Here is a 23,122-nt window from a genome sequence, read left to right on the forward strand (position 1 = left end):
TGAGTATACAGAGTATAACACAGATATTGTTTTATTGTGTTAATGTCTGTTTTATGTAAAACGTATCGTATTACTGTACGAGACAGGAATTAAGCCTGGTTTGGGACTGTATTTATTGTTCAATTCATTTTTTATTTTACCGAACTATTCGGGATTAGTAGTATAGTTAGAAGAATTAAGTATTAAAAGTATATATTTTTTATTTGTAGTTTCCTATTATTGCTAGAAAAATACAATTTAATAAGAGTTTCAGTCTCGACTGGTTGTAGAAACTTTTGACTGGGATTCCTGACATATTGTTTCAATCAATTGAGTGTAGTGTTGTCATGTGACCACTTGATGGTATGGGCAGTGTCTCCATATCAGGGCCAACTGATCAACATTTTAAAACATTAATTACTAAGGTGAAGAGAATTAGAAAGATTACATCCTCATATAAACATGCAGGGTCTCTAGGGATTAAATAAGCATACTTTTACCACATTAATATGCTGACAGTTAAAAGGCAGTATGTCAATTCTCTGTTGACCATCACACATCAACATATATAAAGCTCTGGAACAAAATAAGAAACCATTAAAAATTAAGATTTCTTTGATTTTACTAAATTGAAAACCTCTGGAATATAATCAAGAGGAAGATGGGTGATCACAAGCCATCAAACTAAGCTGAACCGCCTGAATCTTTGCACCAGGAGTGGCATATCCAGTGGTTATCCAAAAGCAGTGTGTAAGACTGGTGGAGGAGAACATGCTAAGATGCATGAAAACCGTGAATTAAAACTTTTTGAATATATACTTGTTTTTTTTTTACTTTGCATTACTTGAGGTCTGAAAGATTTGCATTTATTTTGTTATTTCAGCCATTTTTCATTTTCTGCAAATAAATGCTCTAAATGACAACATTTTTATTTGGAATTTGGCAGAAATGTTGTCTGTAGTTTATAAAATAAAACAACAATGTTCATTTTACTCAAACATATACCTATAAATAGCAAAATCAGAGAAACTGATTCAGAAACTGAAGTGGTCTCTTCATTTTTCCAGAGCTGTATATATATATATATATATATATATATATATATATATATATATATATATATATAAGAAGACAGTCCAAGAGTGTGCAGTCAATTTTCTATAGTAGTAAATGTAAAAGATATTCATAAGAGGGACAAAAACAGCAGTGTGTGCGCGTGTGTGTGTGTGTGTGTGAGTGCTTACATACACTGATATATACAGCAGAAGAGCAGATGGAGTGGCGTTAGTCTCTCTTGTCTGTGTTAAAAGTGAATGATTCTGCACCTGCACACAGCCACCTGTGTCTGCAGTGTGCGAGCTCCTTATGAACAGCCTTTGTGACTCTCTCCCTTTAATAAGAGACGGCAGGTGTCCGTCTTTCATCAAGCACATTTCAGATACTGCAGATACTGCTTCATTTGGTTTTATTAAATTATTTTAATATTTATTATTTAATTTATGTAGTGCAGTATTAGTGAACTGCATAATTTAGAATGTTTATATATTTTTTTCTGTGGAATGATTATTGTTCTGATTCTAGTTGTGTTTCCTCTTTGTTGTTTTCAGACGTCTGAGTTGGGGGTGACGGAACATATAGAGGGGGACCCCTGTAAATTTGCACTGTGGGCGGGACGGACACCCTCATCCGACAACAAGACTGTGCTTAAGGTCCATTTATGTCTATCAAATATACTTCTATCAAATATACTTCTTTTTAATTGAGCTAAACTGCTGATAAAGCACAGTTCAATCTGATATACAAGCCAGATAATCTACTGCAATGAAAAAACAAACACTGTCGCTGCTGCTGTTTACACACTAAGAGCGTGGTATGTGCAGCGTTCACTGCTCGCAGTCGCATTAAAAACACTGTGTTTAAAAACGTAGCAGCAAATTTTCCGCGTTCACAGCTTCACCTTCACAGATATACGCGCTGGAACACAGAATCTTCTCGCTATATTTACTTTCTTGCTAATTCATTCTATTATTCATTGTATTATTTACATTTTAATATACACTATAAAAACCTGTGTCTTTAGAAGAACACGTGTGATTAATTGCAGTTACTCACAGAATATTGTTGTGATTAATATGATTACATTTTTTAATTTAATTCAATTTAATTTAATGAATGAAGACTAGCTCAATTGTTCTCACAGGCTTCCAGCATTGAGGTGAAGCAAGAGTGGATAAAGAACATTCGGGAAGTGATTCAGGAGAGGATCATTCACCTGAAGGGGGCACTAAAGGAGCCCATTCCAATACCTAAAACCCCTGCTAAACCTCGCAGCAACAGCAGAAGGTCAGAGTTCACCCAGACCAAATGCACCTTCACTTTTTTTCAAAATATGTACAATATATGTGTTACATTTTAACAGACAGATTTAGGGGGTGTATGACATTGTTGCACTACCATATCTTGTAATTTTCAGTACATTCAATAAACCATTATGTCCTGTATCTTAAGATTGCTAAATGTTACATGCAGAATTGTTTCCATGTAAAACACTTGACTAATTATTGTGTGTGTGTGTGTGTGTGTGTGTACAGGGACACTGGAGAGGATGCTGATAGTCAGGGAGATGGCAGCAGTCAGCCTGACACCATCTCCATCGCCTCACGAACCTCACAAAACACTGTGGACAGCGACAAGGTAGAACCTATTACTCCTTTACTCTATTATTCTATTACTCTATTGCTCTGGTCTGTCTGTCTCCTGCAGCATGCTGTCAGTTTACATGCACTAAGGTCATTAGTTAACATTACAAAATCTAATTTACAATAAATTTGGCATATCTGATGTTTATTTGGTGTATGAATGAATATCTTCAGTTTTGCCACATTGAAGCAGAAAATAGTATATTCTGTTGCTTCTTTTCATTCCAAACAAAGTACTTACAGCTCTGGAAAAAATTAAGATACTACTTCAGTTTCTAAATCAGTTTCTCTGATTTGGCTGTTTTATTCTATAAACTACGGACAATATTTTCCCCTTAAATTCCAAATAAAAATAGTCATTTAGAGCATGTATTAGCAGAAAATGAGAAATGGCTGAAATAACAAAAAAGATGCAGAGCTTTCAGAGCTCAAATAATGCAAATAAAACAAGTTCATATTCATAAAGTTTTAAGAGTTCAGAAATCAATATTTGGTGGAATAACCCTGTTTTGTTAATCACAGTTTCCATGCATCTTGGGATATATTTTCCTCCACCAGTTTTACACACTGCTTTTAAATATCTTTATGCAACCCGTGATGCCAAAAAATTTTAATTGATTATATTCCAGAGGTTTTCAATTTGGCAAAATCATGATTTTTAAGTGTTCTCCTATTTTTTTCCAGAGCTCTACTTTTAGTACTTTTAGTCGTTTTTTTAACCCAAATAATTAATTTGAAATAAATAAAATTTGAAATAAAAAATGAAGTAAAGATTACTTATCATTTCATGGTACTTTGAGGCAAGCTCCTGTAAAAAAAACAAAGACTCATCAACATGTAAGTTTGAAACTAGGACTTGCTCTTTAATGTATAAAATGTAAATGTATATAAAATATATAGTAAAAAAAAATAGTAAAATAAGCAAATCCAATTCACTTCAATGTTATTTATGTTATGTTTAATGTATTAACTAAAGCCTATACCTGCTGCCATACATTTTAGATGTACATTTACTAAAATAATTCATACTCTGCTGCTGACCACACCCCTATAAGGGTAATGTGACTTGTGATTGACAGGGTGGTACAGGGTTTCCCGCCCTTGTCTTATGTGCTGAGCAGGGGCAGTGTCATGGCTGTGTAGTCATGGCAGTCCTGGTGGCACCTAGTGTTTAGTGAGCTGGAGAACCATGTGGAATTATGAAGAGCCTGTTCAGGTGGTGTGCTGTCCTGTGTAATCATAAGAGCTATGCGGGGCCGTTTGAAATCAGAGTAAGAGATAATTTACAGTGATTTATGATGTGTTTGATACCTGGCTTTTTGTTTAAATGGTGGTGTTTACAGTTTGTTTAATCTCTGTGATTTGACCCTATTCCTGCACCGAACAGAGTTGCTGCTGCTGCAGTTGGTTGTTGCAATTCTGTGTGTGTGTGTTTATTTGTGTGTGTGTGTGTGTGTGTGTGTGTTTCAAGATGCTGTTTTTTTTTTATGTGCATGCTTGTTTCTGCTGTGTTGGAGAAATATTGCATATCTGTTGGAGATAACTAAGCACACATGATCATGCACGTACCTCATACTAAGCTCACTCCTAGGACTGAAGTATGTGTGTGTGTGTCTGTGTGTGTGTGTCTGTGTGTGTGTGTGTGTGTGTGTGTGTGTGTGTGTGTGTGTGTGTGTGTGTGTGTGTGTGTTGAAGGAGGAGAAGGATAGCAAGAGGGAGGCTAGGCTCTTGAATGAGCTGTCTGTTTGCTTTTCTTTGCTTTTTTTGATCTGTAACCCTTGGCCTTATTGAACAGACTAGCGAATCTAACTAGCAAGTGGATCCACATGTGTTATACATCACACAAAACCCAGCAAATAATATAGTAAAGGAAGTTCCATTCAGATATCATTTGTATGAAAGCTTGGAGTGTGCCATTCCCTATAAAACTCACACACCCAGTATGGGATTGTTAGCTATGTAAACTAGGGCTGCAACGATTAGTCGATAAAATCGACAATATCGATTATTAAAATTTGACGACTACAAATTTCATTGTCGACTAATCGTTAATATGTAAAAGTACTGCATTACACAAAGTGCTGGAGACAAAAGAAACTTGGTCTGTGCCTCTAAAGTGCCCAAACATAACAGATTACATATTTATTCCATGTTTAAACAACATGTGGACATTTTAATGCCTGGTAAATCTCATGTTCAGCTTTAGTTTTTCTGTTATTTTTAGAGATGGAGGACATGGCAGAAATAATCATTGACTAATCGACTAATAGAAAAAATGATCATCAGATTAGTAGACTACCAAAATAATCATTAGTTGCAGCCCTAATATAAACAGCTTGTAAGTAGCTGGTTGTAAGAATTCAATTGGAAAAAGCCTAGACACTAGGGATGGGCGATATGACCCTAAAAATTTATATCACGATATTTCATGGTGTTTTCGCCATAACGACGCAAAGTGTGGCTGTGTGTTTTGTTGGTAATAGCTTGCACTTTTGGCTTTACTTCTTTGGAACTATTGCAGTCTAACCTTCATCCAGCTATTTGATATTTTGGTCACTATTTAGAGACTGTTGACAAGAGTTTGAGGACCCTACATGTTGTATTGCTGTATTGTACCAGAATCCTCACTGTATCTGGCAATCCTCACTGCATCTACAAGGAGATCTGTACCTTATAATTATGACAAACAAAATTATAGTAAACTTTTTTTCTGAGCATATTCTGGGTCTTAGAAGATGATATAGATTGAAGCTACACTGCCTGGCCAAAAAAAAGGTCACCTACTCTAATATTTTGTTGGACCGCCTTTAGCTTTGATTGCATCACGCATTCACTGTGGCATTGTTTTGATAAGCTTCTGCAATGTCACAAGATTTATTTTAATCAGGGGTTGCATTAGTTTTTCACCAAGATCTTGCGGCAGCCTTCTGTGAGCCTTCTCCATCCAGCACATCCCAAAGATTCTCAATGGGGTTAAGGTCTGGACTCTGTGGTGAACAATCCATGTGTGAAAATGATGATCTCATGCTTCCTGATCCACTCTTTTTACAATTCCAGCTCCATGAATCCTGATATTGTCATCTTGGAATATATCCGTGTCATCAGGGAAGAAAAAATCCATTGCTGGAATAACCTGGTCTATATTCAGTATATTCAGGTAGTCAGATGACCTCATTCTTTCAGCACATACTGTTGCTGAACCTAGACCGGCAGACCAACTGCAGCATCAACCCCACATCATTTGCTTAGTTAAACTTTTTATTTTTGGCCAGGCAGTGTATAATCTTGTAGGTAGATGGTTAAACTGATCCCATTAAAAACCTTGCACACACTACACAGCTAGATAAAATAATGCAGTAGTGCACTTGAGGCCAGCTTTACATTTTCTCAATTGCATTAGACTGATGATGTTGATTCACTCCTTGAACCAGCGGTGATGAATCAATCAATTAGTGTTGCTATAGAAGGAAAGATGCAACAAAGAGCCTCTTATCATGACTTAATTTCAGGTAATGCAGGGCATCCTTTGCATAAACATACAGGAGAGTGGTATATGAGTGATTTTCTAGAGTAAGCCTCGGTGAAAACTGAAAAGGCTGCTGTAAGAAGTGAGATGTAAAAGTCACTGTAAGACCCGGTGTCTATTTCTGTCGGCTTGTTGTTATTTTTACGAGCTTGGCCGCGTCAGTTGTTCCGTGGTTGGGTGCTTACGCTGTTTTGGACTTGTAAATAATTATTTTGCGAGACCAAACCAAACTTTTCCAGACCATTTAGCTGCCCACCCTGCTTTAAGACAATGCATCAAACCTCTGTCTCTCCGTATATCCCTCTGTTATTCTTTCTCTTTCATTTTCCCTGCCATCCCTCTTTTTACTCGTGTCTTCAGGCTCTGTTTTCTGGTGTCTGTGGCCTTTTTTGAGTAATATAACGTTGATAATTGTGATGAATATGGTCCTGCTGAAGAGACAGAGACGCCCATAAACGCTTCATATTGCAAATGATGCCCTGTGAACATTTACTTTGGATTTCCACTTAAACCACTCTTAACCTCTCTTAATTTAGTGTGAACAAAAGAGCAGGACTTTTATTTTGTTTTAAGTTATTTTACGGCTCATGAACGATAAAACAATAAACATATAATTGAAAATTACAGTAGTGGTATAAGTGGGCTTGTCTTTTTCCCCTCTTTTCTCTCTCTCTCTGTCTCTCTCTCTCTCTCTCTCTCCCTCCCTTCTGAAACTGGTGTTACTTAAGGCCATATGGCTATAGAAGAGCAGAGTCCACCCCTTTTTTGCTCTGTGTGACTTTCTTATCTTGCTGTTATATATCACTGGCGGTACAGGTTATTTACCATTGAGTGAACTGAAACCTGTCACGTAGAGACGAGCAGAATAAAATGCTTTGTAGAATAGATCTTACTAAAGCTACATTCACATTACAAGCCACATTGCTTAAATCTAATTTTTTTGCTCAGATCTTTGCGGTTCCCATTCACAAATGTAAGTGATCTGTATCTGTGTGTAATGTGAACGAATCTGTCCCTGAAACAACTCACATGCACACATTGATTCGTGTATAAACGACGCCTTCTTCACCAACAACCAAAAATGTCATATTTGAGAGACGACTTGATATTGCGGGAGTGGAGAAACTGCAAACAGCTGGTCTGAAGTACATGCTCAGGTTGAGGAGGTGAAAAAAGTCCATGCGGTTTGCTTTTGCTGTAGCTGCACAGCTGTTGGAGTGAGAAAGAAGCAAGTAGCACACAGGTAAAAGAAAAAAGACGCATGAATTCTGATTTGACCGTTCACATCCGATTTAGGACCACATATGGAAGTGGCTCAGATCTAATTTGAAAGGGAAAAAAAATCAGATTTGGCATGTTCACACAGCCATAAAAAATCAGACCTGAGCCATATTGAGCAAAAAGTCGGATTTGAATCACTTCAACCTGGTAATGTGAACGCAGCCTAAGCAGTGAAAAACTTTCTTCCCCCGATACATGTGAAGCCAGCCACCACCTCTTTTCTAACTGTTGCTGATGTAGCATTGCCGAGTAGCATCACAGCGTGCTCAGAGGAAAGCACAGCGACTCGGTTCCAAGACATCAGCTCACAGACGCCTTGTGCTGAGCGACCCTTTTGGGGTGATGTGTGAAAAGAGGAAAGAGCGCCATCTACCCTCTCAGAGAGAGCAAGGCCAGTTGTGCTCTCTCGGGGCTCCGGTAGATGCTGATGGCAAGCTACATGAGCGGGATTCTAACTAGCGATCTCCGGATCATAGTGGCATCTTATGAGGTGTTTCATGGTTTTGAGTTCACTGCAAAAACAAGAGTCAGTGAATGTTACTCTTATTACTCTCAAACGTAACTGCAAGAGTTCCTTTTCCCATGTCCTAACCTTTCATTATCAACATATGAGGCCATATAATATATATGTTCCAGTAGCACAATATGCTAAACTCCTCCGTGGCATAAGATCTGTGTGTGTCGAGCTGCTTCAGAGCTGGATCTGTGCTCTGGTCTGTTACTGTACACTTCCTCAGAAATCAGAGCTATTGTGGCCTTCAGTGCCAGACAGATAATAAGGCTATTCTGCCCTCATCACCGCTGCATCCGTCTGTCACAAGACTACGCGCGTGCTACTGTCATCAGAGCACAGCTGGGTTAGAGATGACACACACACACACACATACACACATGAACACACACACTCACATGCCCATACACACTCACATGAGCAGTTTTTCAGACAGAGGGACAGAGGACGCTGTCGCAGAGGTGTTTTACTGAGCTGAGTACACACACATATAGTACATAGACACACCCTAGTGAAAAAAAAAAAGTAGATTAAAGTATACTAAGCATTATTATGCTATAGTGCACTAAAGTGTACTTGTAGCCACATTATTAACCAGTATATTTAAAGAGTGCTAAAATGGAAAACCTTTTTGGTACTTATTATACTTTAATTGTATAAAAATAGTATAAAAGTGTTACTTAAATTGTGCTAAGTTTTCTTAACTGTACTAAAATTATACTATTTTAAATATACGTGAGCAACATTGAAAAATACTACTTCATGTATGTGACCCCATATTTTAAATATCCAAATATGCTTACAGTAAAATTATAATGCATTTAATTCTATTACAACTATTACAACTGTATCACTGTTATACATCAGGTATATTAGGAATGTACTAAGAATTAATGTTAAATATATGTGATCTATTTACATTAGTGTACAAATATGCTTCTTGTTCCTGTATTTGTAAGTAGCACACTACTAGTATTTTTCATTGCGGATAAAAATATATATTTTATATGTTACAATTTTTATTTATTTATTATTAGTTAATTTATTATTTGTTAATTTATTAATTTTATTAATTAGTACTAGTAATTTAATTTACTTTCTAAAAAGTTGCATTGATGATGCATTGCACTTCAAGTGAACTACTGTAACAGCTGTTTTTAACACACTTTGCTAAATATTTAAGTATATAAGTATATTTGGAAATAAATATTTTAGAAGTATATTGAATTACATTAAACCCAAAATTATACATCATAGTAGTCTATTTTTACACTTTTAAAACACACTATATTGTACTTTTTAAACATTATGATCAAAGTTTACTTTCAAACATGTGATGAAAGCATACAATGAGTGTATTTTTAATAGGTTTTAATATAATATAATATATCTGTTAGTATATTTACAGTATACTTAGACATGTCTCAATATATTTGAAGTATATTTAAGTATATATATATATATAATTTTTTTTTTTTTTTTCTCACCAGGGCACATACACACACACACACCCATAGGGCTCACTCACTAAAGAATAGTGCTTAGAATCTACAGGTGATTCAGTCTTCCACATACTAAATAGTGACAGGACTTGTGCACTCTACTGCCTGCAAGCTGATCTGCCTGTCCCAGCCAATCACACGCAGAGAGAGAGAGCGCGAGAGACAGGGAGAGCGAGAGCAAGACAGAGGGAGCGAAGAGTAACTCAGTGACAGATAGAGGGTAGAAGGGTGAGACCAGAGGGACAGACAGACACTAACACACACACACACACACACACACACAAGCCACCATGCCAAAGTGGATGAGCTTTAAACTTTTCAAAGAGAGCAGTCGCGTAAGTACAGCACTTCTTCTTTTCTTTTTTAACTTATCTCTCCTTCTTGTTTGTTTTGCGCTGTTAAAAGGAGGCATGGAGCCGCGCTGGAGAAAGTATAGAGTTTGGAGAGAGTGTGGTGTTACAACTACGCTATATTTACTGACAGTCTTCCAGATGTGTGTGTGTGTAGTGTGAGAACAGGCAGAGTTTTTTTATTTATTATAATTTTTTTATATATATTTAGCTTTATTTAGTTTGTTATGCATGAAGCTGTAATGCCAGCAGATCGGGTGGTCTTCTTTTAAGGACTGACTTGTCCATGTTCCTCCCTCTTATGGCTTATCTTGTCTTGTCTTGTCTTGTCTTGTCTTGTCTTGTCTTATTTTCGTAATTCTCTATATTTATCGCTATTGTGAACTATAGAGTTTTAGTGTCAAGTCATACACTTTTATGGATAATGGAAAACGATTACTTCAGCATAGGACCAACATCTGTGCAACATCTGTGCACTCTTTTCTTCATGACATATGTATGCATGCTGACTGTGATGCGATGGCACTAGATTGAGATAGATGCTGTGTGTTTGTGTGTTTTCAGTTCAGTATGAGCTGAACGGTAAAGGAGGGGGCAGGAAGCAGGCTATTAGAGCACACCATGAAGGAGATAAGTGGTTAAAGAGTTTGCTCTCGAAAACACAGTAGCAAGCAAGTCTGTCTCTGCTCTGTTCCTCAGGGTGTAGCAGACTGATGAAATTGTGAAAAACATGTGTATATGAATATACAGCTCTAGAAAAAAAATAAGAGACCACTTAAAAATTAAATGAGTTTCTTTGATTTTACCAAATTGAAAACCTCTAGAATATAATCAAGAGGAAGATGGATGATCACAAGCCATCAAACCAAATCTGAAGAACTGCTTGAATTTTTGTACCAGGAGAGGCATAAAGTTATCCAAAAGCAGTGTGAAAGACTGGTGGAGGGGAACATGCCAAGATGCATGAAAACTGTGATTAAAAAACAGGGTTATTCCACCAAATTTTGATTTCTGAGCTCTTAAAACTTTGTGAATGTGAACTTGTTTTCTTTGCATTCTTTGAGGTTTGAAAGCTCTGCATCTCATTCTCATTTTCTTCAAATAAATGCTCTAAATGACAATATTTTTATTTGGAATTTGGGAGAAATGTCTGTAGTTTATAGAATAAAGCAATATTAATTTTACTAATAAATAACGAAATTAGAGAAACCGATTCAGAAACTAAAGTGGTCATTTTTCCCAAAGCTATACAAAGAGTTTTACAGTGTCTTTGAAGTCTTTGGACTGACAGGACTGTGTAGTGTAGGTTATGTTTATTTTAAAGTGCTAGATTAGCAGTCAAGGTTAACATTCATAAGCAGCTTTAGTTCAATTCTGATTTTCTGACTCTGCAATTTTTTTTTTTTTTTTTAATTAGCGTATTTTTCTTTAAGGTGCACTTAACATACTTTAATTTTCCCAAAAATTGTCAGTCCGCCTTATAATCCGGTTTTACCAGTCAGGTTGTAAGGAGCAGTAAAGCCACTCTACTGAAGAACAGCGTTATAAGGGTGAGTTTTCAGTAAAGTTTCTCCAGCACTAAGGCTGGGTACAGCAGAATTAGCGTTAGCTGCTAACCACAGAGCTAGCTCTTTAGCTGTTCAGAGGTGAGGTGGATCCGATATTAATCCTTGTTTTATCTTGGTCTCTATCGCATTCCTTTTTGCCTTCAGTGCTTGCTTCACTCCTTCGTTTCTTTGTTTTTACTATTGGGTGAATGAGCCCTTCTTAAGTCTCCATTGCTCCACCATCTGTTCGTGTTTAGTAAAACACTGGTGAGCTGGATCCTCTTTTAGGGACTTTACATGTAACGTAAGTATGAAAAAGATGCGTGACGTGACCAGAAGAACTCCGATACCCCAGTTTTTAGAATGGATATATTAGGCTTAGCAGGGAAGGTCGTTCCAGCACACTGTTACCATTAAACACAGTATTTTATCCCTTCTCCACTCAGAAATGCTTCTGCTTTCAGTTTAGAAACAAAGAAATATACAGACTGAGAGATATATAAGTCCAGAATATGTGATCTTTTTTCTGTATTTACTTTTTTTTTTTTTTTTGATGTGTTGGGTTCTTTCACAGTGTGAAAGAAATTTTAAAATTGTTCACTAATTTGGACCAGAGCAAAGCAACTATAAGCGTAAAAACTCCCTTAATGTGTTTGTTCATGGGTCAGTTTTAGTCTTTGTGCCACTTTGTGCCAGCAGGCGCTGGTGGCTGCGGCTGCCCACACTCTCAGCTTCACCAGGGGCTTAAATGGGATTGAAAGAGATACCGCCAGACCTCTCCAAAGCCTCTGATCTCCATGACAAAGAGCTTCTGCTCCACAAACTGCACAAACCCCGTGTTATCCAACGCGCGTGTCCTTTTCCGAGGTTGGATTTTGTACGTCTGACACCGAAAAAAAAAAAATCACCTAGCAACATGTCCTTCCTCCCCCTCAGTGGCGAGACCTGATACTCCAGTGTGCAGATGGAGAGAGGAGAGGACAAAAAAATGAGTCACAAAACTGAAAACCTGTGAGCACTGATCAGCTCTGTGCTCATCATCTGTGCAGACCAACTCTGTGACCTTGCTGGAACCACCTGCCGAATGAGGTGACTGAAGTCTGCAACCATTGTCCTTTTTTTCAGCGCCACTGATCATAGAGGAGAGGAGCACTTTGTAGTTCTGTAGTTCTGTAGTTTGTAGATCCTCTTTCCCCCTGTTCAAGAATTTCCCCTCGGGGATCAATAAAGTATCTATCTATCTATCTATCTACAGTGATCTACAGTGGTCAGGACCCAATAGGACCACCACAGAGAAGGTATTACTGGGGTGGTGGGTCGTTCTAAGCACTGGGCGCTGACATGGTGGTGCTGCTGGAGTTTTTAAACACCTCAGTGTCCATGCTGTAATGAGATTAGTTCACCTGCAGCATCAGTGAGCAGCATCAGTGGGTGTAGAAACATGGAGGATGTCATAATGTGGCACTTGATTAGTGTATAATTGGGTAAATGTTGTAGTTCCCCCCCCCTGGATTATAATTTGAGGCATAGGACCGTACTGGAAGCCCATTTTATGGATGGCCAGTGCATAACATACCACCCCAATCCTCCATTTTTTTTTTTTTGCTGTTTGGTGGGTAACTTAGTATTAGTTGGCCTGTACAACAATAACTAGCCTTGGTTATTAGTCTGGATTTATCACAAGTTAACATTTCTCTCTTTTTGCCCTTAAGGAAAAAATACACAGTTTTAGCGGCAGGCCCAACTCAGTCACACCAGTCACATCAGTCACTGTTCCCTCTTTAGGTCTTTTAGCCTATCATTACTCAGACAGAAAAATCACAGACATTCAAAAATGCACACACATGCATGTCTGGAACAGTCTGGAAGAAGGATATATAATATTTGCAGCATTTCCATGACTGTTTTATTGTCTCAGTGTAGTTTTTAAGGTGTTTTTTGTCATTACTGTATAATATTAAGAGTCCAAAAGAAGCCTTTAAAGGAGAAAATTGACTTTTGGTGTCATAAAACATGATAACATTGATCCAGAACGCAGCAGCACGTCTGGTCTTCAACCAGCCAAAACGGGCACATGTCACCCCGCTGCTCATTGAGCTCCATTGGCTACCAGTTGATGCTCGCATCAAATTCAAAACTCTTACAATCGCCTACAAGGTGATGTCAGAACAGGCTCCTTCCTACCTGCACTCGCTCCTGAAGGCTTGCGCTACCTCCCCGCCGCTGCGCTCCTCCAGTGAACGTCGCCTCGCTTTGCCAAACATTCACACAAAGCAATCCAGACTGTTCTCATACAGAGTTCCCCAATGGTGGAACAAACTACCTTCCACTACCAGATCAGGAGAATCTCTCGCTATCTTTAAGAGACTCCTGAAGACAGAGCTCTTCAAAGAGCACTTACTCTCTTAACACCTCTAACACACTAACTACTTCTAACCTCATTCCTTCTTCCTCTCCTTCACTCCTCTATCCTATTATTCCCCTTTGTCCTCCTTTTATCCCTATCCAAAGATGTTTTTCCTTTAAACTTATTTTACATTGTACTTGACTATTGTAAGTCGCTTTGGACAAAAGCGTCTGCCAAATATAATGTAATGTAATAAAACCCTTGTTGAATAGCCCACCTCTGCTCTCCTACAGCTTTTTGAGATCCAGTTAATTTGCCCCGATAATTCGCTTTTTCACCGTTATCCAGGCTCAAAGTATCTCCAAACCTCCTTGATAGAATCTGGAGAGCCCTGACATTTAAAACAAGGCATTAATACCTTTAAAAGTGCACAAGAAGCTTATTAAAAGACACTGTTTACATCCTATAACGCTAGCTTCAGCTCCGTGCTCCGCCATCACTTTACTGATCTCAGAAAACTGCAGGAAAACAGAGGCGCTATTCAACAAAAGTAAGAACTTTTTATCGTGTTTTACTACACCCAAAGTCAATTTTACACCAGAGTTCTCCTTTGAGGTCATTTATTAAACTTATACCGTCCTGTTTGGAGAAGATCTTAAGTTTCTAACCAACCACTAACCAACAAAGTAAAACAAATTTATTATGTTCAGAGCTTTCAAAAAGGAAGTCTATGGTCATAATTGTGACTGTTGTAGGAATTCATCAGGATTATGAGATGCTCATGGTTGTAGAGACTGGGCATTGTCTAATGTCTTCTTTAAGCCAGTTGGGACGCTGAACCAGTAACTGGAGAATGATCCAGGCTTATTTTATTATTGCATATGATATGATTTGGCACACCACCAACTGAGATATTTAAAAAAACAGAAGTTAATGATTCAGAATGTCATGATACTAATAATGCACTCTAAATATCTCCATATATTCAGGATTAAAGTAAAATAAATGATAACGGACAGATCTAATCGGTCTGTAGTAGATATAAAATGGTAAAAAAGCACAGTGTGAATTTTCTTTTGCCAAATACAGTAAAACATAGTACTCTGATATGATAATTAGGGGTGAGTGATAAGGCACGATGTCTCAGGGTATTTTATAATTCATGATATTCAATAATGTTGGCGATATTATTGTGTATGATACAATATGACACACCCCTAATCTGATTGTCAGCACGTTTTCTTACGATTTTGTCATGTGGTGTGGAGAAGTGTTAGGGCAGATGTGGACTTTATGATCTGTGTGTGACCATGGTGATCTTGATGATCTTATTCACTATTGAATTAATCTGAAGGATTAATCTTAGTCTTGAAATAGGAGACTAGAATTTTGAATAGAGATTTCCTATTGACAGGAAAGAAAAATAACATTTCTTTTGAAATGTAGGGTATCAATTGTTCTTCTCCTGTTTTTTGCAGTAATAAACTCTACTCTTTTCAAAGTGATTTACACTGAAGAAATGTTGTAGACATATAGAGGCATTGCTGTAAGAATTTGATTGCGCTCGGCCACAAGAGCATTACTGAGATCATGCACTGGTGTCACAAGTGCTGTTAGATTTTTACCATTAGGCATTAAATTATTATTATTATTTTTTTTTTTTTTTACCAAAAATGGTATAATTTCTTGTCACAATGTGACTAGCAATATATACAACTAAAATGTTTTTTTTTTTAATCAGTATCATTTCAAGAAGGTTTGCCTGTGTAAGCTATAGAGACTAAACCAGCAGCAAATATATACAGCGCTGGAAAAAAATTAAGAGACCACTTCAGTTTCTGAATCAGATTATCTGATTTTGCTATTTATAGGTATATGTTTGAGTAAAATGAACATTGTTGTTCATACTACAAACAGCATTTCTCCCAAAATCGAAATAAACATATTGACATTTAGAGCATTCATTTGCATAAAATGGGAAATTTTTCGTATTCATAAAGTTTTAAGAGTTCAGAAACCAATATTTGGTGGAATATTCATCTTGGCATGTTCTCCTCCACCAGTCTTACACACTGCTTTTGGATAACTTTATGCCACTACTGGTACATAAATTCAAGCAGTTCAGTTTGGTTTGATGGCTTGTGATCATCTATCTTCCTCTTGATTATATTCCAGAGGTTTTCAAATTGGTAAAATCAAATAAACTCATCTTTTTTAAGTGATCGCTTATTTTTTTCCAGAGCTGTATAACGTTTAAACAGAGTTAAGGACGAATTACCTTTAAAATTAAATATTAAAGAAAGCTCTTGGCTGTAGAGAACCAGGCCCTGTCTTATTCATGCTGGTTGAGATGCTGCAGCAGTAACTGGAGAAGGATCCAGAAGCTGGCAGCTGGGAGTGAGTTGGGTTCCCTACTGTTCCGCCACGTGGAGTAGAGGAGCGTTAGAGCAGATGCTGGCTTGGACTCTGTGACTGTGAGATGGGGGCTGTATTTTATTTTTTATTATTTGTCTATTTATAATGGCCTGGAAATTGAATCAGGTCTGGCCTGGTGTTGCACATCAGAATGTAATTGTAGGTGTCTGAACAACACTTCCTGTCCCAGTTTCTGTTGTGTGTGCAGCAGATGATGTGTGTTCTCTTACGGAGTGCACATGATGTCATATCCTGTAGTAATTATTGTTGTTACACAATCTACTCAGTCACAGTTCAGTGGATTGTTAGTGTACCTGTTTATAGCGGTGGTGTTCCTCTACTCTAGATCATAAAACAGCCCGATTGGCACACCCATACTTTAACCCATACAAACAGCTTATTTCCTCAATCATGTTTGATCAGCAAGCTATTCTGTTCCAAATATGGTACTTAGTTTAGACATTCAGTTAATGCAGGCAGTGTATTACAGAGATCACAAGACACCTAAATCACTTCTTATACACACAACCAATCAGAGGTTGGGGTAGATAAACAGTATGAATTAGAAATGTTGCTCTTTTAAGCTACTTGTAATAAAATATCCTCTTATGATTCATCCTCAGATTCGTCTCCAGGGGCTTATTATATTATATTATATTATAATGATTATTATTATAACTCTGGTTTATGATTCACTCTAGTTAATTCTGCTCGTTTTAATTCTGGCAAAATCTTTAGAAATAAATATCTTTCTTTTTTTTCTACTTGCGATAGATTTCATAATAATATCATCAATAAATTTTGATAAATGTTTGCCTACACAAACATTTTTCTTCTGATTTCATGATCATTCGTGATTCCTTTTACTGCAAAAATTACCAAATATTCAATTTGAACTTAACGTTTAATAGTCTATCACATTTGTTGATGTACAGTTATGTTATTATTATTGCAAATTATATGCAAATTCTTCTTTGTCTTCAAATTATTTCATTATCATTTGTTGTCTTTCGTATATATGTATGATCAAACATGTCCAGTTTTGTGTTTCTAAGTGGTGATTAGTTGGCTGTTATGGTGATTCTAAGTCGCTTGGCTGGTGCCAAATTGTTGGTATGGTGTTTGACATGGTTGCTATGGCATTGCTAATTGGTTTATGTTGTTTTGTTAAGTGTTGGATTTGCTGTTGTGAGTTGGTTGCTTTGCTGTTGCCAAATGGTTGATAAAGTGTTTGAGGCGATTGCTAGTGTGTTGCCAAGTGGTTTATGTGGTTTTGCTAAGGGGATGCTATGGTTTCCCAGGTGATTATGGTGTTGCTTGGTGGTTGCTGTGGTGTCCCAGATGGTTTATTTAGCATTGCCAAGTGGGTTTATGTGGTTTTGTAAAGTGGTTAATTTGGTGTTGTGGGGTGGTAGCATTGCTTATGCCAGATGGTTAATATGGTGCTTGAGGTTGTTGCTGTGCCGTTGCTAATTGGTTTATGTGGTCAAAGTGGTGGATTTAGTGTTGCGAGGATATTGCTTTGCTGTTGCCAAATGGTGATTTGGTTTATGTGGTTTTCCTAAGTGGTTAATTTGGTGGTGTGAGGTGGTTGATTTGCTGTTGCCAAATGCTTAATAAAGTGTTTGAGATTTTTGCTATGGTGTTGATAAGTGGTTTATGTGGTTTTGCTAAGTGGTTAATTTAGTGTTTTGAGGTGGTTGATATGGTGTTTGAGGTAGTTGCTATGGTGTTGCTAAGTGGTTTATGTGGTTTTGCTAAGTGGTGGATTTAGTGTTGTAAGGTGGTTGCTTTGCTGTTGCCTAAAGTCTGATATGTTTTTTGAGGTGGTTGCATTGCTAATTGGTTTCTGTGGTTTTGATAAGTAGTTGATTTAGTGTTGTGAGGTGATTGCTTTGCTGTTGTCAAATGGTTGATAAGGTGTTTAAGGTGGTTGCTATGATGTTGCTAAGTTGTTAATTTGGTTTGCTAAGTGGATGGTATGGTTTCCCAGGTGGGTGTTATGGTGTTGTTTGGTGGTCACTGTAGTATCCCAGATGTTTGCTTTGGTTTTGCTTATTGGTTTCTGTGATATACCAGGTGTTTGATATTGTGTTGCTAGTTGTTTGCTAAGTGTTTGAGGTAGATGCCATGTTGTATTTACAGACACCACTCTTCTTAGGTTTATGCTAGTGATAAAGTAAATAACCATGTCTATCATATTTATATTATAAAGTCATAGATAAAAATGTGTTTATTATAACAAGGGCATGAGAAATATTATCTTTTTAACTACAGATTTTTAAAGGTTTTTATATTTTCTATATAATCTGATATGATCAAACTGACTTTAATGCAAGAGATAATCTTGCTGTCTTTCAGCACATGTCCATATAGTGTCCTCTCTTTCTCTGATATAGTGTTTTAAAGGGCTTTGTAGTGTGTACTGTGTAAGTGAGTGCAGGTGTGTGTGTGGGGGGGGGGAGGATGACAGTGGATGGTCTGTCTGATTTCTAATGACTTCTACAGCTGGGAGAAGCACATGCTGGCTAGCCGAGCTCTTCATAGTGTTTGAAATTACTGGCTCTGCAGTCAGGTGGCTTTGAGGTTATGTTTATACACTTTGGTTGGGAGCTGTTAATCAGGGCTCAGAGTAAGAATGGAATGGCATTTAAATTATTCAAATATATATATAATTTTATTTCAATTTTTTTTTTCCCCAATTTTCTCCTCAATTTACACGGCCATTACCCAACCCACTCACTAGGACTCCCCCTATCACTAGTGATGCCCCAACACACCAGGAGGTGTGAAGACTAACGCATGCTTCCTTCAAAACTTGTGAAGTCAGCCACCGCTTCTTTTTAAGCTGCTGCTGATGCAGCATTGCCAAGTGGCATCACAGTGAGCTTGGAGGAAAGCGCAGCAGCTCGTTCCATTACATCAGCTCACAGACGCCCTGTACTGCAGACATCACCCTGGGAGTGATGTGGGGAGAGAGCGCCATCTACCCACCCGGAGGGAGCAGGGGCAATTGTGCTCCCTCTGAGCACCGGCAGCTTGATGGCAAAGCTGCATGAGCTGGGGTTCGAACCTGCGACCTCCCGCTCAAAGTGGCAGCGCTTTAGACCGCTGGGCCATTTGGTGCTCCATACCTTTTTTTTTTTAATTAATTAAGCCTCAATATGTACCTAATTATGCAAATAGATAAAGATCGTTATTTTATTTTTTTTTTAAGTTTTGGTGTTGTTTGTGTTAAACACAGTTCACTTTCAGTACTATTCGTAAGCATTTGTTACACACCCCATGCTCTTGCTAAATGTTGTTCTATACTAACAATCAAACATTGACGGCATGGACTGGAATCATAAAATAATATGTGTTACATTATGTAACTAATTCCTGGTTAGACAAGAATCTTGCATAGCGTGTGTTTTCCCTTCTTGTGTATGTGTGTGTTTCATTCATTCTCTGAAATGGGAGTGGCTGTGCTTTAAATTAAATTTTATCATGTGAAAGTGAAACCAGCTGTTTCATGCATGAACAAATAAGAGCTGACCTTTGAGTTTCTGGATTCAGAAGAGCTTCAACTCTTTCTTGTTAGTGAATAGACACAAATTGCAGCCTTGATCATTTTGTAATATTATGTTTTATTATTGTTTCTAATCAGGGGTGAGCTAGAATAAATGGATATATCTATTATATAAACTTATGTAAAGTATTTATTATTAAGGTGCCGCGGTAAGTCAGTATCAACCTATGTTATTATTAAAATATAGAGGTTACAAAATTGCTAGAAACAGCATTAAAAAGAGCTTCTCCTCTGAGATTTCTCCTTTGCCTAAAGCTTATTAACTTTACCCCGTTTCAAAACCCACGTTCACCTTTAATGGAGCAGCTTCATCAAGGCCTTTCTCAATGGTCTCCTGTCTTTCTGCCTGAGTCAACTCAGACCAGCCCACAGTTTGTTCCATAGCAAATTATTGTTATCAATGAATAGTCTTTCTCTAATGTAATGAAAGGAAATCTTTGTGCTGAGGCAACAGAATATCTATTCTCTGATTACAGTGAAGATCAGCTGTGTTGGATGGTGTATTGTAAGACTGCAGGTCGAGTTGAGTTCTGTGGTTCGGTGGTGTTACGCTAACAGCAGGTCAACAGGCTCTCTGATCATGAGTATAAAGTTCCTTTAGAGAGTCATGGTGAGTTTAACTGTCAGAGGGAGTTCAGCTGCCTTCAGCTGTTACCTTCTAATGAACTCTATAGATTTCTGTATTTTATTTTCTGTATTTTTATTTTTTGTATTTATTTTTCTCTCTTAAAATCCTTAAATTTCCCAATGAATTAATCAGTGCGCCTCATGTATGAATTTTACCAAACAGGATGTAAGGAGCAGCCGCAGCTAGCACTGCTGGGCCAGCGTTAGCATTAGCCACTAGCCGCTAACCACTAAGCGCTAGCTTATTTACCTTTCATAGGTGAGGATTATCGGACTGTAGCCTGCTACTAACCTCGGCTAGCACTGCTAAAGGAGCATTAGTTGCTAACCGCAGGTGAATATATCAGACTGTAACATGCAAGTTTACTGTGTTAAAACCAGCTACGTGGGAAAAAAACGCTAGCTAATATCGCCCTAGCTAACCGGAACTCTCAGGGTTACAGTGTAGCGCTGTCACTTGCGGTTAGCGTCTAATGCTAAAAGCCTTTAGTGCGGGAGAAATTTGGGAGACTAAGCTTACTGTAAATAAACAGAAACACTTGACTCACCCAAATAAACAGTTTTCAGGAGAGACATCTGTGTAGATTTACATCCAACACTCGTTTGACTTTAAAATGAAAATGTTTCTTCTTTTTTTTTAAGATTTACAGTTTAGTTTCCTTAGCTTAGCTTTACCTAACTAGCTTAACCTTGTGGAGAAATCCTCAAATCCCCCCCCCCCCCCCCCCCGAATATATTCATTAGCTAGCTTCAAGCTAATGCACTCAATAACACACTCACAGTAAATGACGCTGTAAAATTTTAACAATGAAGCTAAACTTTCCTTTTTTTAGAGAGATCCCAGATGATGTTACTGAGTCCTTCTGATGGAGAAAAGAGAGATGGGCCTCTCATAAGAGTTCTGGAGACAGATACTATTGAAAAATTCTTAGATGTTTGGTTTTGGAGTTCAGAAATACTTTAATCTCTTCTTAATGGATAGAATGTATAATATATATTCTTGAACAAAGAGAAGAGTACAGTTTCCTCAGATGATGTCATCATGATAACCTAAAATTTGGTGACATAGTCATTTTATAGTCATTTAGTTCTGTCATTAGCATAGATCATGTTATTCTCCTGTATTTACAACCCTGTTATAAATATATTTTGGCACCATTTCCTCTCTGTAAAACACTGGAGGACTATTGGTAAACACATGCCTTATCAGCAAGAATGAACATCATGCTTTATTGCATTCTAATAAAAACATAATTTAAAGCAGTCATGGCCCATTAGCATTCAGAAGTATCTCAGTGTTTTATTGAGGTCCTCTTCTTATTGCTTGTGCTAAAGTCCACATGTACTGGGTAAAGTCTGCTGTAATACTTGTACATCTTGTTCTGGAGATTTGGAGATGGATTATGTATAATTGCTTTGCGAGAGAGAGAGAGAGTTTCAGAGACTGTGTGGTGCTTCTGAAATGTAAGGGAGATTGAGCTAACATTTGCTTCACTGCGTTATTTATTGACTAAAGTGGGATTGGCTCCCCTTATTTATTTCATTTTATCATGTGGAATAAAAAAAGAACATCTGTTGGTCAAATAAACTCACTAGTAAAATAAGAGCCGAGCTTATGGGTTTCAGAATTTAGAAACTTCAGCCTTATTTTCAGTAGATTAAATGCATACTTTTTGAAATTGAGGTCATATTTCCTCCAAAGATAAGAGCATGATTGCTTTCTATGATGTCATACATAGGCCATTATGGTTAATGTAGCCCAGAAGCAAGAAATACAGTCTTCTACACAATTATATATATATACAGCGGTTGGACAATGAAACTGAATATAATATAATATAATATAATAAAACTGCAATGCACACAACATTATGGGTGACATACCAGAGTTCAAAAGAGGACAAATTGTTGGTGCACGTCTTGCTGGCACATCTGTGACCAAGACAGCAAGTCTTTGTGATGCATCAAGCACCACGGTGTCCAGGGTAATGTCAGCATACCACCAAGAAGGACAACCACATCCAAAAGGATTAACTGTGGATGCAAGAGGAAGCTGTCTGAAGGGGATGTTCGGGTGCTTACCCGGATTGGTTCCAAAAAACATAAAACCACGGCTGCTCAAATCTCGGCAGAATTCAATGTGCACCTCAACTCTCCTGTTTCCACCAGAACTGTCCGTTGGGACAATAAATTATTGTGGTCTAAAACCAGGTGTTTTAGTTTCATTGTCCAACCCCTGTACATGTATAAACACACCTTCAAGTGTAGAGTCGACTCACTGAGTGAATCTATGATATTCACAAATTGGGTGCAAATTTGAATAAGTGATTCAAAACATTGTTTACAAGTCCATGCATTGATATCACACTGGAAAAACAGTGATTTATCGCCCAGCTCTATTTTCAGTGATTGAAAGTCTCTCCACCATACAGTTTTTGCATTCATGTTTACATTCCCATTCCCTCCCCCTGTCCTGTGCATGACCACAAATGCTCCCTGTTCCTGATTTGCTGGAATAGTGTTGTTTGTTTCCCATTTACAGAGCCAGGCTGTTGACTTTTTGAAGAGGAGATTTTGCTTGAAATAATCTGTGACTTTGCTTTGGTTCCTTAAATATTTATTTTTGTAATAGTTGAGTTGAAGGTATGAAAAAGCTTAAAAAAAAACTAAAAAAGAACCTTTACATTGACTTTTTTAAATGTTTAAAGAGGTTTTTCACACATACACTTAAAAAATGGTACTTTATGGAACTAAAACTGGTTCTTAT

At 37.5% G+C, this 23,122-nt stretch overlaps 1 protein-coding gene across 4 annotated transcripts in view; it reads left to right on the forward strand.

The window, feature by feature from the left end:
• The window catches only part of kalrna (kalirin RhoGEF kinase a), a 320,295-nt gene that overhangs the window by 240,227 nt on the left and 56,946 nt on the right, over positions 1 to 23,122 (forward strand). For 2 of the 4 annotated variants that reach the window (XM_007253494.4, XM_049485020.1), the window contains exons 31-33: positions 1,587 to 1,688; positions 2,180 to 2,322; positions 2,571 to 2,673. In XM_007253494.4, coding sequence (XP_007253556.3) covers positions 1,587 to 1,688; positions 2,180 to 2,322; positions 2,571 to 2,673 — 348 coding nt within the window. Of the gene's footprint in view, positions 1 to 1,586; positions 1,689 to 2,179; positions 2,323 to 2,570; positions 2,674 to 3,803; positions 3,950 to 9,702; positions 9,834 to 23,122 lie in introns of those variants that run through there. The other 2 variants (XM_049485021.1, XM_049485022.1) reach the window with 2 other exon arrangements.

Source organism: Astyanax mexicanus, chromosome 11 (assembly GCF_023375975.1).
Source record: "Astyanax mexicanus isolate ESR-SI-001 chromosome 11, AstMex3_surface, whole genome shotgun sequence".
Taxonomy (NCBI): Eukaryota; Metazoa; Chordata; class Actinopteri; order Characiformes; family Acestrorhamphidae; genus Astyanax; species Astyanax mexicanus.